The sequence below is a fragment of the Pinus tabuliformis genome, chromosome 8 (assembly GCF_031772625.1).
Source record: "Pinus tabuliformis cultivar Carrire ecotype Pingquan chromosome 8, CPIR1, whole genome shotgun sequence".
Classification (NCBI taxonomy): Eukaryota; Viridiplantae; Streptophyta; class Pinopsida; order Pinales; family Pinaceae; genus Pinus; species Pinus tabuliformis.
Genome location: NC_142294.1, coordinates 1,282,509,163 through 1,282,524,427, shown reverse-complemented (window position 1 = coordinate 1,282,524,427; position 15,265 = coordinate 1,282,509,163). Strand labels below are relative to the sequence as shown.

At 40.5% G+C, this 15,265-nt stretch overlaps 1 protein-coding gene across 7 annotated transcripts in view; it reads left to right on the top strand.

Annotated features, from left to right (window-relative positions):
* Positions 1-15,265, top strand: part of LOC149240092 (prolyl 4-hydroxylase 1) — a 419,466-nt gene that overhangs the window by 220,138 nt on the left and 184,063 nt on the right. For all 7 annotated transcript variants that reach the window (XM_089373625.1, XM_089373626.1, XM_089373624.1 and 4 more), the window contains one exon: positions 12,324-12,398. In XM_089373625.1, coding sequence (XP_089229751.1) covers positions 12,324-12,398 — 75 coding nt within the window. The remainder of the gene's footprint in view (positions 1-12,323; positions 12,399-15,265) is intronic.

Below are 15,265 nucleotides of genomic sequence, written 5' to 3'. Positions count from 1 at the left end.
TCACAAGCAATTTTCTGAGCCATATAGCTTCGCACGTAGCTGTGCTGGCTGCCATATATTCTGTTTCTGCTGAGCTCAGAGTTATTGATTTATGCTTCTTGTTGCACCGACATATCATCCCTGATCCAACAATGAAGCAGTACTCCGAGGTACTTTTTCGGCCTACTGAACTACTTGCCCGATCTGCATCTATGAACCCATTCAATCTGATGTCCTCCCCTCGAGAGTATTTCAACCCATATCCGACTGTTCCGCGCACATACTTAAGAATGTGTCTAGCTGCCGCCCAATGCACCCTTTTTGGTTCCACCATGAACTGACTAAGAGTGTTGACAACAAAGCAAATGTTCGGCCTAGTGTTGACCAGATACATGAATGACACAATGAGCTACCTATAGAAGGTGGGGTCTACTTCCTTGTCTCCTGATGCATCTATTTTCTTCCAGTTGGTGATCATGGGAGTAGCCATGGGTCGACAATCATGCTTTCTGAATCTCTTCATAATTTCTGTAGCATATCTTCATTGTCTAAGGAAGATCTCCCCATTCTTCTGCCAGACTTCTAACCCTAGAAAATAATGCATCAACTCCATGTCCTTCATGTCAAATTCAGCTTCAAGATTCTTCTTGCAATTGTGTATGAGCCTGGATGACCCAATTAGGAACAAGTCATCTACATATAATACCAGAATAAGTGGCTCATTCTCTACCATCAAATTGGGATCAACATCACTCTTGACAAATCCCAATTGCTGCAAGTAACTATCAATCTGACCATACCATGCTCTGGGTGCTTGCTTGAGCCCATACAGGGATTTCTTTAATCTACAAACATGAGTTCTCTTCTCATGAGTTTCGAAGCCTTCGGGCTATTCTATATACACCTCCTCTTCTATCACCCCATTCAAGAATGTTGTCTTGACATCCATCTGGTGAATCTCCCATCCCATTTGAGTTGCTAGGGATATAACGAATCTGATAGAGGTGTATCGAGCAACTGGGGCGAAGGTCTCTTCATAGTCTATTCCTTCTTTCTGAGCATACCCCTTTGCCACGAACCTAGCCTTGTACTTCTCTATACTGCCATCTGCAGCATACTTGATCTTGTAGATCCATCGTGATCCTACAACTGATCTATCTTCTGGTCTAGGTACTACTTCCCAAACATCATTCGTCATGATAGAGTTGTATTCTTCTACCATGGCATCCACCCATACTTGGTGTTGAACAACTTCCTGAAAGCTAGAGGGTTCTTCAACCTGAGCTACCAATGCCTGGTATCTGTCAGGTTGTCTACGCTGCCTTTTCTCGGTTCTAGGAGCTCCAACAAACTCCTCTGCGTCCCTTAGTGTCTACCATACTTCTTTGCTAGTTCTACTGCTGGTAGTGGGAGGCTCAACCAACTCCTCCTGATCCTGTTGTTCCATTTGCTGAGAACTATCTGGATTTCCTCCTTATGAGGAGATATTGGTACTGGTCATTGTACTCGATCTAGGTGTCTGTCCTCTTGCCTGTCCTCCTTGCTGCCCTTGCTGCACTTGGACTAGTAGAACATGTCCTAATTGATTTTCTGCAGGCATCTCACGAGATTTCCTGAAATATCTATCCTCCATGAACTTTGCGTCTCGTCTCACTACAATCTTCCTATTGTTAGGAATGTAGATTCTATATCCTTTAAGGTCTCGCTGTATCTTATGAGATAACCTTTTTTTTGCAGTTTGATCCAGTTTACTACGTTTCTCGTCTAGAATGTGACAATAAGCCATGCTTTCAAATATCCTTAGATGACTGACTTCCGACTTCTTCCCTGTGAAGACCCCTTCAGGCGTTTTCTTCCCCAATGCTCTATGAGGAGTTCTATTTTGGATATATACTGCTGTGTTACAAGCTTTTGCCCGTAGATACCTAGGTAGATCTTGATCATACAACATAGCTTTGGCCACTCGAACAATTGTTCTATTTTTCCCTTCTCCTACTCCATTCTGCTCTGGATTATATGGAGCTGTCCACTCTCTTTTGATGCCCTCCTTTGCGCAGAAACCTGTGAAGTCTTTGTCCGTATATTCTCCACCATTATCTGAACGCAATACCTTTATCTTTTTCGTTGTTATATTTTCAACAAGAGCTTTAATCTCTCGGAAACGATCAAAGACCTCATCCTTGGTCTTTAAGAAATAGATCCAGGTTTTTCTGGAGTGATCATCAATAAAGGTGACAAAATATTCGCCACCACTAAGAGATCTTGTGGGCATAGGACCACGGATATCTGAGTGTATCAATCCCAATACACATTTCGTTCTATTGTTACTTCTGGAAAAGGCTGCTTTAGCATACTTCCCTAGTACACACCCTCTGCATAAGTCATCATGGTCACTACTAAGCACTGGTACTACTGTAATAGTCTCTCTGAGCATCGTCAATGCTCCATGGTGTAAGTGCCCCATTCACCTGTGCCATAATTCATTTTCTTCCTTTTCACCATCATAGTTGCTGCCTATCAGTGCCATTGGACTCAAAATGCAACCTATACAATTTGTTGCTTCGAGTTCCAATTTGTCTTTTCTTCTTCCAGCTTGGATGCTTGACATATACTTTCTTTCCAATGAAGTATACATTGTATCCCTTATCCTGTAACTGAGACAGAAATCAGATTCATTCCTAATCCCGACACATGTAGAACATTGGTGGTTCGGATGTTGGTCCCTACTTCTGTCTAAAATGCTATGGCAGCCCTCCCTACTGGAGTACACTTTGTCCAATTTCTCACTATAATATAGAAATCCATTTGTTCTTCTTGATAGCTCGAGAAATATTCTCATACTCTAGTCATATGAGTTGAAGCCCCGCTATCAATATACCAAACATCTGTTGATGCTGAACTTGCTAGGCATGCAAATTCTTCTTCTAGTCTATATGCCAATTATGAGTTACTTTGAGTGTCCATATTTGCGTTGTTTTCTGACGCTATCCTACTCCAGCAACTGGAGTAGAATAAACTGCGTCCTTTCCCGAGAACTACACAATTCCCTAGGGTTTCGATTTTCTGCCTTTGCAACAATATCAAACTCCCTCCTTTTCCTCAATGAGAGCTCTTTAGTCTGCACTCCTGCTTAACCTTGCTCTGATACCATGTGAAAATTTCAAAATAGAAATCCTACTGCAGTGATAATATTATTTCTTCTACTTATTAACTCAGAAATAAGTTATTCACAATGTTCTTACGGTGAATATCAAAATAAATTCTACTGCAGACTTCACAAATAAAATTCTGAAAGCGAATGCAATAACAACACAAGAATAACCACAATGACAGTTATTTTTGGACAATCGTCCCCGGAAAAACCCAATGTGGGAAAATCGGTGCAGTAGATGAGGGTTTCTTTATTATTCTTCAACAAAAATCTCTTGTACAATATACAACCAACAAAATAGAAGCGAGAAAGTTTACAGACGCTTCTTGACAAATCTATGATCAAGGAGAAGTGCTCCTCAGCCATCTGGATCCCTTTGCGTCTTCCTGTGTCACTTTTCTTCATGCTGGCCCAACATTGGACTGCTCATGCAGTCCCAACGTCAACCAGCCTTGTGCTGCCTCTTTTTGTGTTACACTTCTGCGTTGGCTCTCCCTGCGCTGCATCTTCTTGCCTTGTACTCCCGAGTGATGGTGATTCCCCCTCTCTCTTTCTCCCCTGCAACTTTCCCTCTGATTCAATTTTCTCTTGCCGAACTTCGACTAGTGAGAAAATCGATCTTACTCGGGTAACTGAGTATTTGCCTCTGGTGTGTTTTCCAAGTGCCCATTAAGCCTCCTCTTATAATCCTCTCGTTGATCAATCAACGACCCAGATTAGATCCTAATCAATGGCTAGGATCATATTGACTTGATCTCTACCTTCTTCTAGAAGTTTCATCCACAGTTTAGATTAATACCCGTTAATTATTTTAATTTCCTAAGTTTAGACTTAGGGTCCCATAAAAAATAATTAATTATTTTAATAAAACTGTCTCTGGGTGGAATTTCCCAAAACGATTTATGGGTATTGGAGAATGCATGTGTCTAAGCTTCCCTGCAAATTTTGAGACTTAGAGCACATCTGATGCTACCAGAAATCAACAGTGTTCTCCAGTTTATGTGAGTTTCAGAGATATGGCAACAATAGGACTTAGAGATCAAGATAGACTTGACGAAGCCTCTAATTTTGGTGTCTTGAAAGCTAGAATGCAATTCCTACTGGATGAGCATTCCTTGAAGGAGTTGGTGACAAATGTCATGGTTGAACTAACAGATCCACAACAGTTGGCAATCTTCAAGAAAGTGATGACCAATATTAAGAGGATGTTCTTAGACAGGTTTCAGGATCATATTGTCCCGCATATTACAAATAAGAATACAGCAAAGGACATGTGGGATGCCGTTGTGAAGTTATACCAGGATCCATCTGAGAATCATAAAATGATTCTCAAGGAGAAGCTGAGGACAACGAATATGTAGGTGGGTGAAAGCATGACCTCGTATCTCACCAAGATTCAGGGAGTCCGAGATGAGCTTGTAGCTGTTGGAGAAAAACTAGTTGATGGTAAACTGATGCAGACAATTCTAAATGGGTTTACCAAGGAATGGTGGACCTTTGTTCAGGGGATCATTGGACGAGATTAGCTACTAGGATGGGAACGCCTGTGGAGTTACTTCACTCTAAAGGAGTTGAGGCCCAGTCTTATCGAGGGTGCTGCAAGAGTTGAGGCCCAGTCTTATCGAGGGTGCTACTAGCAACAGTGGCAAGGGACTGAAATTTGAGGAGGAGGAAGAAGAAAACATAGCCCTTGTAGTTAAAGGGAAGGCGAAGAAGGGTCCCAATCAAGAACAAAGCTCAAAAGGAGGAGAAAAGAAGACAAAGGACTTGTTGAAGGTCAAATGCTTTGGATGTAGTGAGTTTGGTCACTACATCACCAAGTGTCCCGAGAGGAAGAAGGACAAGAATGGGCACTAGTAGACAACAACTTTGACAAAGATAGATGAGTTGACCTCTAGATTAGAGGAATTCACATTGATAGCAATGATACATCTAGATGGGGGAGGAGCATGATTATTCAAAGACCAGGATGGGCAGGGTCCATGGGTGAGCAACAGGAAGTCTAGAGTAGATCCGGTTACTATTAACATGGATCATTGCCTTTGCTACAGAGTCCCACAGTACAAACTAGTAAGAGGATCGAGATGTTAGCAAGGTGCAGTCAGATCTTGAGGGATAGTGCAGAGCTAGTTGCAGTCAGATATTTGAGAGACAGTTGCGGAGTCAGTTGGGTGTAGTTAGATGCTCAATAGATAGTGTAGAGCCAGTTGTAGTCAGAGATTCAAGGGATAGTTGCAGAAGCCAGTTGCAGTGACACAATAGATCAAAGCTTGATTCAGTTACAATTAGTAGCAGGTGGATAAGAGTATGCACAATTGTTGATGGACAGTGTTTGCCAGAGTGACCTCTTCACAATGATTTCCAGTGACAAAGAGTCAGATCAGTTGAGATGTGAAGAAAGGATGTATAACAGAGGTCAGATATCAACAACATTAAGCAGTCCAACTATAGCATGTTCCCACAGAGCAGCAAGTTGCAGATATACTCACGAAAGCTCTAGGGAGATCTAAGTTCTTCTATTTTAGAGAACAAAGAGGTGTAGTGGAAAACACCTTCCTCGCTAAGAGGGGGTGTTAGCTTAAGGTAGCATCAGATAGGTATTCTAGTCTCAGATGATGCTAAGAAGCTAAGGAATACTAGATCTCCAAAACCTAGAAAAGGTTTTGCTAGATAAGCTTGGGAAACACTTTAATTAAATTAATTTGCCATAATTAAAATATTTCCTAAGTCTAAATTAGGAAAAGTGGTAAATTAAAGTTAATTAATTAAAGATGTTCGAGATTGCTCTAGAGGTTTCTATTGATGAAGTCTAATTGATCTTACTGTCAATGGAGATTAAATCGTGGCCGTTGAAGACTCAACGAGAGATTATAAGAGTAATTCGAAGGGCTTGGAGATAGCATCAAAGTCATTAGTGTTGGAAAATGTAACTAGGTTTGGTCTTCATTTAATGTATTTGAGTCATCATGTAATGTACTTGTCAAAAGAATAAAGAAAATAATTATTATTATTATTATTATTGTGACTTATTAAAGCATGGATTTCATGCTTGGGTCACCATGTTTTAGGTCAAAGTCTCCATTGAGGATTTCTAGGATTTATTCTAAGTCGATAGAGCATAGTTTTAAAAACCGACATCGGTGACTGGACTGGTCAACCTAATAAATCGGGTTTTGAAACCAAAACTAGTCAAACCAGGACTGGTTAGATCTCAATGAACCGGTCTTACAAAACACATGAAATAATTATTTTTTAATGAAAAAACTATTTTTAAGATGTAAACCATGATTCCAAACCAATAGGCGCAAAATATGCAAATTTTGCTCATATATATACAATGTAAAGGTGAATATGTCAAAATGGCAGCAAGTGCAATACATATCAGCAACAAAATATATAATCAATGAGTCTTTAAATGGCCTCTAGAGTGCAAAAACAAAACCTACAAACTATGGGGCCACTGGCCTACTACAAGTCTACATATATGATAATAGTGATCAACATTATCACTTGAAACTTCTCATGAGTCATCATGATCAAACTCAGTTGGTTGAGTCTCGACTCCCAAACTTTGCAACTGTTTGAGTCACAAACTTCTCTATTGGTTTAGTGACTTCAGTCTTAAACTTCTGAAGGTATTTTGCCCTAATATGCCCTACTACTTCATTTGGTGCTCCACATGGCTTTACATGGCCTCCAACCCCAGCCAAGTGTTGCTTGAACCGGTTAATACACCCTCCTTCAATAGATTTTTGGCAATATTTGCAGATCATTTTGCCATCAATCATATCACAATGAGCCCATGCAGTGTCCTTGGCTTTTGGAGGCATGATGCCTACTACCTAGCTCAAACTCTCTGTTGTTCCACTACTCTAGTAAGAACTCAACACTCTCCAAGCTCCCAATCAAGCTCACAAAAACTCCAAATCAGATGTGTGAGGCAAATGAGGGGGGTGAGCTCTTTTCAAAGTCTTGGAGAGGGTGTTTTTGGAGTGAGACAACCCTTATTTTCCCTCCAAAACACCATAGAAGCTTCATAAATTGCGCTGTGTGGGTCCTCCGTGGCCTTGGCAGCTAACCAACTGGTTTAGGACGGAACTGGCCGGTTCCATCCTAAAACGGCCAGTTAGCACCGATTTTTGTGGTTTCTGGGTGAAATGAGGGGTCGAACCCGATTTTTCTGCCGGTTTGACTTAGTCGGCTAATGAACTGGTCGGTTTGACTAGTTTCCGGTTCAAACCGGTTGGTTTTTAAAACACTGCAATAGAGTCATTGTACTTTTAAAGAGACCCTTTTTGGGCTTTTGAATCATGTAAAAAGGTCAAGTATTGAGTGAAATATAATTTATGTATCCTCCACATCAAGTTGGCCTAGAAGAAGATCAAGTTGGCCTAAGGATCCTATTCGACCTGACATGGGGCCTATAAATACAAGCAAGTCGAATTCATTTGGAACACACTCTCTCACAAGAAGTTCAATATCTCTTGTACCTGGGAAAAGTGCGAAGTTTGTTTCTAGGAAGCTGAAGGAAGTGTGAAATTTTGGTGCCTCTCTCTCTTTGTTTCGTGCTCTAAATAGGGAGATCGAAGTCTTTCAAGTTTTACTATGTTGATTTGTGGTAGCATCGGATGTGCTCTAGCCATGAAAATTGGTGGAGAGGCTAAGGCACATAAAATCTCCAAGACCCAGAAATGGTTTGGGGAAATTCCACCTGGTTGGAGAGATATTAAAATAATTAATATTTTTAATGGGGTTCCTAAGTCTAAACTTAGGAAAATTATAATATTAATGGCCATTAATATAAAACTGGGTGAGAATGTTCTAAATGACATGGATCAAGTCAAATCTAATCTTAGCCATTGATTAGGGACTTAATCTTGGCCGTTGAAGACTCAACATGAAAAGTATAAGAGGAGGCTTGAGGGTCAGTTGGAGACACACCAAATTGATCAGTCAGTTCGATTTTCTAGAGCGGGGTTTTGTTGAGAGAATCGAGCTAGTTATTTGTTGCAGTCACAGGCAGTTCAGCACGAGGCCGAGAATACATAGCAGTGAGGCAGAGATAGTGCCAGAGAGACAACGCAGTGCCTGGAGAGGCTGACACAAAGGCAACTCGGAATTACACAGAGGCTGAAGAGGCCAGCATGGGTGATGCAGAGGGCCAGAGGGCTGGCGCAGAGAGCCGAGGGGCTGACGCAGAGGCATCAGTAGCTGCGTAGAGGCTAGCAGAGTTGATGTTGGGCCAAGAGGCAACGCTGAAGATTTTCCGTGGGGCATACTAAGTGCTGGTGAGCTGAGAGAGTGATGTAGAGCAGAGGAGAAGCTTGGAGCAGCTTTCACTGTCCAACTAAGGAGCTGCCGTAGTTGCCGTGGGATTGTTCATCTGGTGATTGATCAGCCGAAATATTTGTCTCCGAGGAGAGGTATTACTGCCGAGGACATTCTCTGTTGGGTGAGCCATTTCTGGCACCCTAGTTGTATTCAAAAACTACATAATAATAAAGCCCTCATATCTGTTGCACCGATTTTCTTGCATTGGGTTTTTTCGGGGATGATTGCCCAAAAATAATGGTGTCCCTTGTGTGTTTGTCTCAGTTATTTCAGTTGCTGATCTGTATATGAGTTAAGGCTGCATTTGTGTTTATTTCAGTATTTATATTTATAAATAACTTGTTAGTGGAATGAACAAGTAGGAGAAATTAAACCAGATAATGTAGTAGGGATTTCTAATGTGTCAGACTTAGAAATATACCGGAAGCCACTAGTTGCCGAAAGTTGCTGCCTAGTCGAAGTTGCTGGAAAGGGGTCGAAATTCTGAGAGGTTGACTATGGAAATTCCTAGACCTGGAATCCCTACCATAGCAAACTGATATTACTTCGCCTACTTGTTAATGCATGCAAGTTATTTACTATGTTACACTGTAAATATCGAAGTAAATACTATTGCAGCTTTCACTAATTAAATAAAATGCAAAAACAAGAATCTGAGCAAGAATAAATACAACACAAGTGACACTATTATTTTTGGACAAATGTCCCTGGAAAAACCCAATGCAGGAAAACCGGTGCAACAGCTGAGGGTTTGTTATACTAACCAATAGTTTCGGAATACAATATTTGGATGCCTTATTGGCTATCCAATACAGAGAATCTGACTGACAGAGAGATGAGTGAGATATACCTCACACTATCATTGGTGATCTTGACTTATCCAACCACAGAATGGCTAGCCTCTTGCTGCTTCTGCGCAGCCTCTGTGCAATCACTGCATAGGCCCTCCGTCATAGCTTCTGGGGACTATGTCACTCCTTCCGCTGATCGATTTGCCTCTGGAACTTCGACTTCTAGTCCTTCCAGTCTCACACCGCAGCCTCTAGCTCTAGAACTTGACCCTCCAGCAAAATACGGATATCCTCTCAGACCCTGTGCTGCCTCTGCGTGGCTCTACGCTGCCCAACGTGGCTTTGTGTTAGCTTCTCCGGCTCTGCGCTCCCTCTTCTAGATCTCTCTCTACCTTCTTTGCAATGTATCCCCGGATCAGGAACTTCCAATCAGAAACTATCCCTGCCCCTCACTGCAAGAACCTCCTCGATGATCTCTCTAGCTGCTCTGTGCTGTTCTCTTGAGAAATCGATATCTTGATCCTCACTCGATGTGTTTTCCAAATGCCCATCAAGCCTCTTCTTATATTCCTCTCGTTGATCAATCAATGACCCAGATTAGATTCTAATTAATGGCTCAGATCATATTGACTTGATCCTTGTCTTCTTCTAGAAGTTTCACCCCCAATTTAATTAATACCCTTTAATTATTTTAATTTCCTAAGTTTAGATTTAGGCACCCATTAAAAATAATTAATTATTTTAATAAAACCGTCTCCGGGTGTAATTTTCCAAAATGATTTCTAGGTATTGTGGAATACATGTATCCAAGCCTCCCTGCAGATTTTGAGGCCTAGAGCACATCCGATGCTACTAGAAATCAACACTCCCTCTTAGCGAGGAATGTGTTCTAACTCCTAGTAATGCAACCTGCTGAAACATCACCCCCACTCTGTAGCATTTCTCTCGGCGCCGCTGATGTCTTTCATCACTGCCCATCAACTACTGCACAAATGTTGCATCTATACTGTTGCTGGCCTTGCCACTGCGAACACTGCATCAATACTGCAACCATTGCAAATCCTGCATCTGTGCTACTGCTGGCCCTGCCACTGCTTGTTGATTTGGGGTAGCATCGGATGTGCTCTAGGCCTCAAATTTTGCAGGGAGGCTTGAGCACATGTATTCCAAAGAACCCAGAAAGCGTTTTGGTAAATTCCACCCAGAAACAATTTTATTAAAATAATTAATATTTTTTAATGGGACCCTAAGTCTAAACTTAGGAAATTAAAAATATTAATGGGTAGTAATCTAATTGTGGGTGTAACTTCTAGAAGAAGACGAGGATCAAGCTAAAATGATCCTAGCCATTGATTAGCTTTTAATCTAGGCCGTTGAATGTCAATGAGAAGATTATTTAAGGGAGCTTGAGGGTCATTTGGAAAACACACCGAGATATCAAGAGATTGAATTTCTGAAGTGTAGTTCTCAAGAGGAAATTCTGATCGAGGAGATTTCTTGCAGTTGAGGGGCAAGGATAACATACAGAGAGAGAGATTTTCTCAGCTGGAGAATCATGAGCAGGGAGAGGCAGAGAGTGATCCAATAGCTCTCACATAGAGGCTGACGCAAGGCCACGCAGAGGCAGCGCAGAGGGTGAGAGAGAGTCCAAAATTTTGCAGCAGAGTCAGTTTTAGAAGCCGAGAGCCGGGGTGTGAGACCGGGAGGCTGAGAGCAGTGACTCCGGGTTGCAAATTGATGAGCTGGCTGGGTGACGCAGTACCTAGAGTGGTTGACATAGGGATTGCGTGAGGACTGCACAGAGGCAGCGCAGGGCCTGCAAGAGGCACCTCATCCATTGTCTGGATCAGCCTGGATTTTTTCTTAGTGATTGTGTGAGGTAATCTCACAAATATTTCTGCCAATAATTGCTGGTCAAGCCCCAAGGGAGGCCGAATTAGAGGCCAAATTGTTACTCTTTCAGGGCTACGTCCGCACCAGTAAAGAAGCTGAGTTTCTGGGCTGAATTGCATGAAGGAAGAGGGCTGCATTGCCTGGCCAAAATTCTTTGTGGAAGGGCCGAGTTGACACAATATTCTGGGCAAACATTTCTGAAGTATATCTACCAGGTTCTATCTCAGAAATTTGTGTAAAATTCCTCCAAAGAATTCCATTTAGAAAAATAGTGCTGGAGCTTCAGCATTTCATTTTTGGGTTGCACATTTTATTTAATTGCTGGTGGTTTCTATTATGTGGATTTTTGAGTAAATTTTATGGTGTTTTGGAATAAAAATTCATGCCATAAATTTTCTAAATCAAAACTATTGATATTTTAGTAAATTAATAATATAGGGATATTACACACGTTTCTCTCAATAGATGAATACACACTCTCTCAATGGTTGTACCTTGCGTGTCGATGCTTTTTAATCACTTGACGGTGCTGATAAAATTTCATTTTCAATTTAACTTCAAGAGATCCTAAACCAAAGCTTCAAATGCCCTACAATGAAATACAAGCTGCCTGGTGTTAATATTTTAGAAGTAATACTTGTCATGTTTATGCCATCCTATGCTCAAAACCAAGGTTTTTAATATATTATTGGTGTAGAATCAAGGTATGTGACATTTTTTAGACTTCAGTGATGTTAAATTAGAGCATGACACCATTAATCCCATCAGCATAATAACTCTATGAAAATCAGCTAACTAAACATACATCAACATTTTGCTCAAGAGAAGACATTGGCAGCATTATTGTGTGATCAATCAGTGCTTCATTGATGCTTCAGTTGTATTCTTCCTTGCAATATAGACATATGCTTTTCTCCATCTTTTCGCTGTGTTAATGGAAGTCAAATTTTTATTTCTGTGAATTTAAAAACGATTTCTTTCTTTTACCAAATGCTCACTGTGTTTGCATGCATTTGTTTTACTATTTCAAGATGGACTCAATTTTGCAGAATTCAAGGGAATGAGGCATGACAGTGTCTGAAAATGAATTGTAATTCTACTAAGGAATTTAAGCACTGATGTCATTTGTAATAGTCATATTTTTGGCTCAATTTTGATGTCGTCTTTTCCTTTCACAGGAGTGTGATTACCTGATTGCAACTGCTCGTCCCAGACTCCAAGTTTCTACTGTGGTGGACACTAAAACAGGCAAGGTACTGATTTGATATTTGAAGTGATATATGAAGCATTTCCAAAATTGACACGGAAGGCGTGCTTGCTAAAACTATTTGCTTGAGTTTCGAAGAATTTTTTGAATGTCAAGTTTGTTATTTAAACTCTAGGTCTCCATTGTTTGTAACCCCTGCTTTCCCAGTCTACTCTAAATGTTTTCCCTACCTAAACTTTCAATAAAAGCTGAGCAATTTTGTGTAAAAAATCAGCACATGCAGTAGTTGACACTAGTCAGTAGATTTTCATAAAATCCGATGGTTTGAGTCTTGTTTGGTTGTGTTCACTTGCGAATGTCTAAACATGGTTGTTTATGCTTGTGAAACTTTGTTACGAGAATTTTTTTTGGCATAAATTGATCATATGTTTTAAACACTAGATTTTATCATCTTGAAGATCAAAAACATAAAAGGACACAGTGGTAGTAATGAAATTTCATGTAAGACACTCTTGCCTAGAATGTCTAGACTCTAGACATTCATAAATAATCACTGAAAAATAACTTTTTTGTAAGATTTCTGAGAGTTTAAGATTGTATCCCATTTTTTCTTTTCTAATTTTAATCAAAGATTGCATTGTCAGCTTTGTGAGCATGGTCCATTCCTTGTGGGTATTGGTTTGTTGAAGGATGAACATCAATTGGTTTTTTTTTTCATTGAAATGGTTATGGGACTACCCAGTAGAACTCGTTTATATGTGTTTTTTCACAATCTCACCAAGTAGAGCATGTCTCCGGAGATTTGAACTCGCCACAGCCAGAAACACAATATGTGTCTCTACCGCTTGAGCTCAACTCCTTCAACGAAGGATGAACATTAATTGTTAATAGCTTCTTTGTTGCAGCATTTCTTGGAGGAAGTGGTTGAAATAATTTTTATGATAATTCTAATGGTCATGCATGAGAAGTTCGTGTTCCATCTTGCCCAGTGCCTTACTCTAGCCCTGGATACTCAGAGGGATTACCGTTCTCTTGTACCATTGAATAAACAGAGCTCTCTTGTTAGGCGTTGGTTTCCTCTAAGATTTGAAGTTTGTACCTCTCCCAGGACCTTCCAATACACCATTCTACCTCAGAAACAACCTCCATCCGAGATTTTCCCTTGTACTTGGTCAATTCATACATTTTTTATTTCTACAATTCTTGGCCATATTCTCACTGATGTTTCTTGTACCCACTCCTCTTATAACCTCTTCTCCACTAGTCTTATTAGAAGTTCCATGTGAAAACTCTGCTCTAGCAAAGCTATTAATTTATAGGGCCTTCAATCTGAATTTCAAGTATGGCATGTTACCATTCATGCACCCCATCGCTAGACTCCTTAATGACGTTGTTTGCTTTTGATTTCCTATGTGCTAGTCTGGAATTCTAGGGATGTCTTCGACTCTAGTGATTGAAGAATTTGTCATAATTGACACTCTTGCACCAACTTGTATGAAACAACTATTGATATCCACATTTAGATTGGCTAGAGATACATGGCTTTTGTACCACAGGGTAGCTTGGTTTTAGGAAAGGTTATTAGGCTATAGACCACTTCTTCAGCCTTTGAGCTATTATTGAGGAGGCTAGGTAGATATCCCCATAGGTCTATTGCTGCTTTGTTTATTTCAGATGGACTTTGACATGGTACCTAGATATTTTCTCTTTGAGAGGCTTAGAGACCTTGGTCTTCTTGATAGCATTGTTACAAGTTACAACAATGATGAAGCTTTATGTGATAGTGGGTTGACACTACACATCATAGTTGTCCCGATTTCCAAGTACCATTGGGTTAAACAAGTGTGCCTCTCCCCCATCCTTTTTGATGTATACATTGATGAACTTGAGCACTTAATCAAAGAAAACACACATATGGATGATGGTTGTCTCCTTCACTAGGTCCTTAATCCATTCCACTTGTTTGTTGATGATGTGGTTTTATTGACTTATTCTTCCAAGGGACTTCAAAGGAAGCTAATTGCCATAGCCTAGATTTGCAACTTCACGAATTGATGGATATTCAAAACAAAAATTACAACCTTTAACACTACTAAGGAGGCCCTCTTGAGACTCCATTTCATGTTTCGAGGGCAACAAGTTTACACCAATACTACTTAGATATGGCTCTAGTTTAGCAACCCTACCTTCATTATCATGCCTATTGTTGAAGCTAGTGGTAGCTTCAAAAGGTCTTCTGCATAGGCTTGGTGTCTTAGCATGTGGATGATGATTTATTGCCTCTTTAGGTGCTTGCTTGGTGGAGTAAGTGATTTATGACTTCTTTCCTAAGTCTAACTTAGGAAAAGTACAATAATTAAAGTCAATTAATTATTGTGGACTATTAAATCATTTTCTAAGGATGAATATATTAATTATTTAAGCAACTTAGAAATATTCTCAACCTATGATATCCCAGAAGTTCTAGAAGGGAGATTAGGGTTAGGGATTTGGACTTAAAGAAGATTATAGAGGAAGCCTAGCGAAGAGGTGAAGACACACAAGAACTCAAGTGAGAGCAAGTCATCATAAAGAGTGATTTTTGCTAGTGCGAGTGTCTCCGTAGATTGGACCGCAAAGGAGGAGAAGTACGGGTGAATCCAGGAGGACGAGTTGAGGAGATTGCAAGGTTGAGTTGCTGGGAGACGGTAGATTTGATTTAAAGAAAGTTGAATTGCTGGGTAAAATTCTTGAGGCGCAGTGATAACACATAGGGAGGGGGGAGGAGGCAGGTTGATTTGCGAGCTAATTGATTAGGCCAAAATTCTCTAGTACATTTTCTTCTAGGGGCCGACTTCCAGGTAGTTGAATTCCTTGGGTTGTGTTAACACAAAATCTAGTAGGCATTGGAGAGGGAAACCCTACAAGACACGA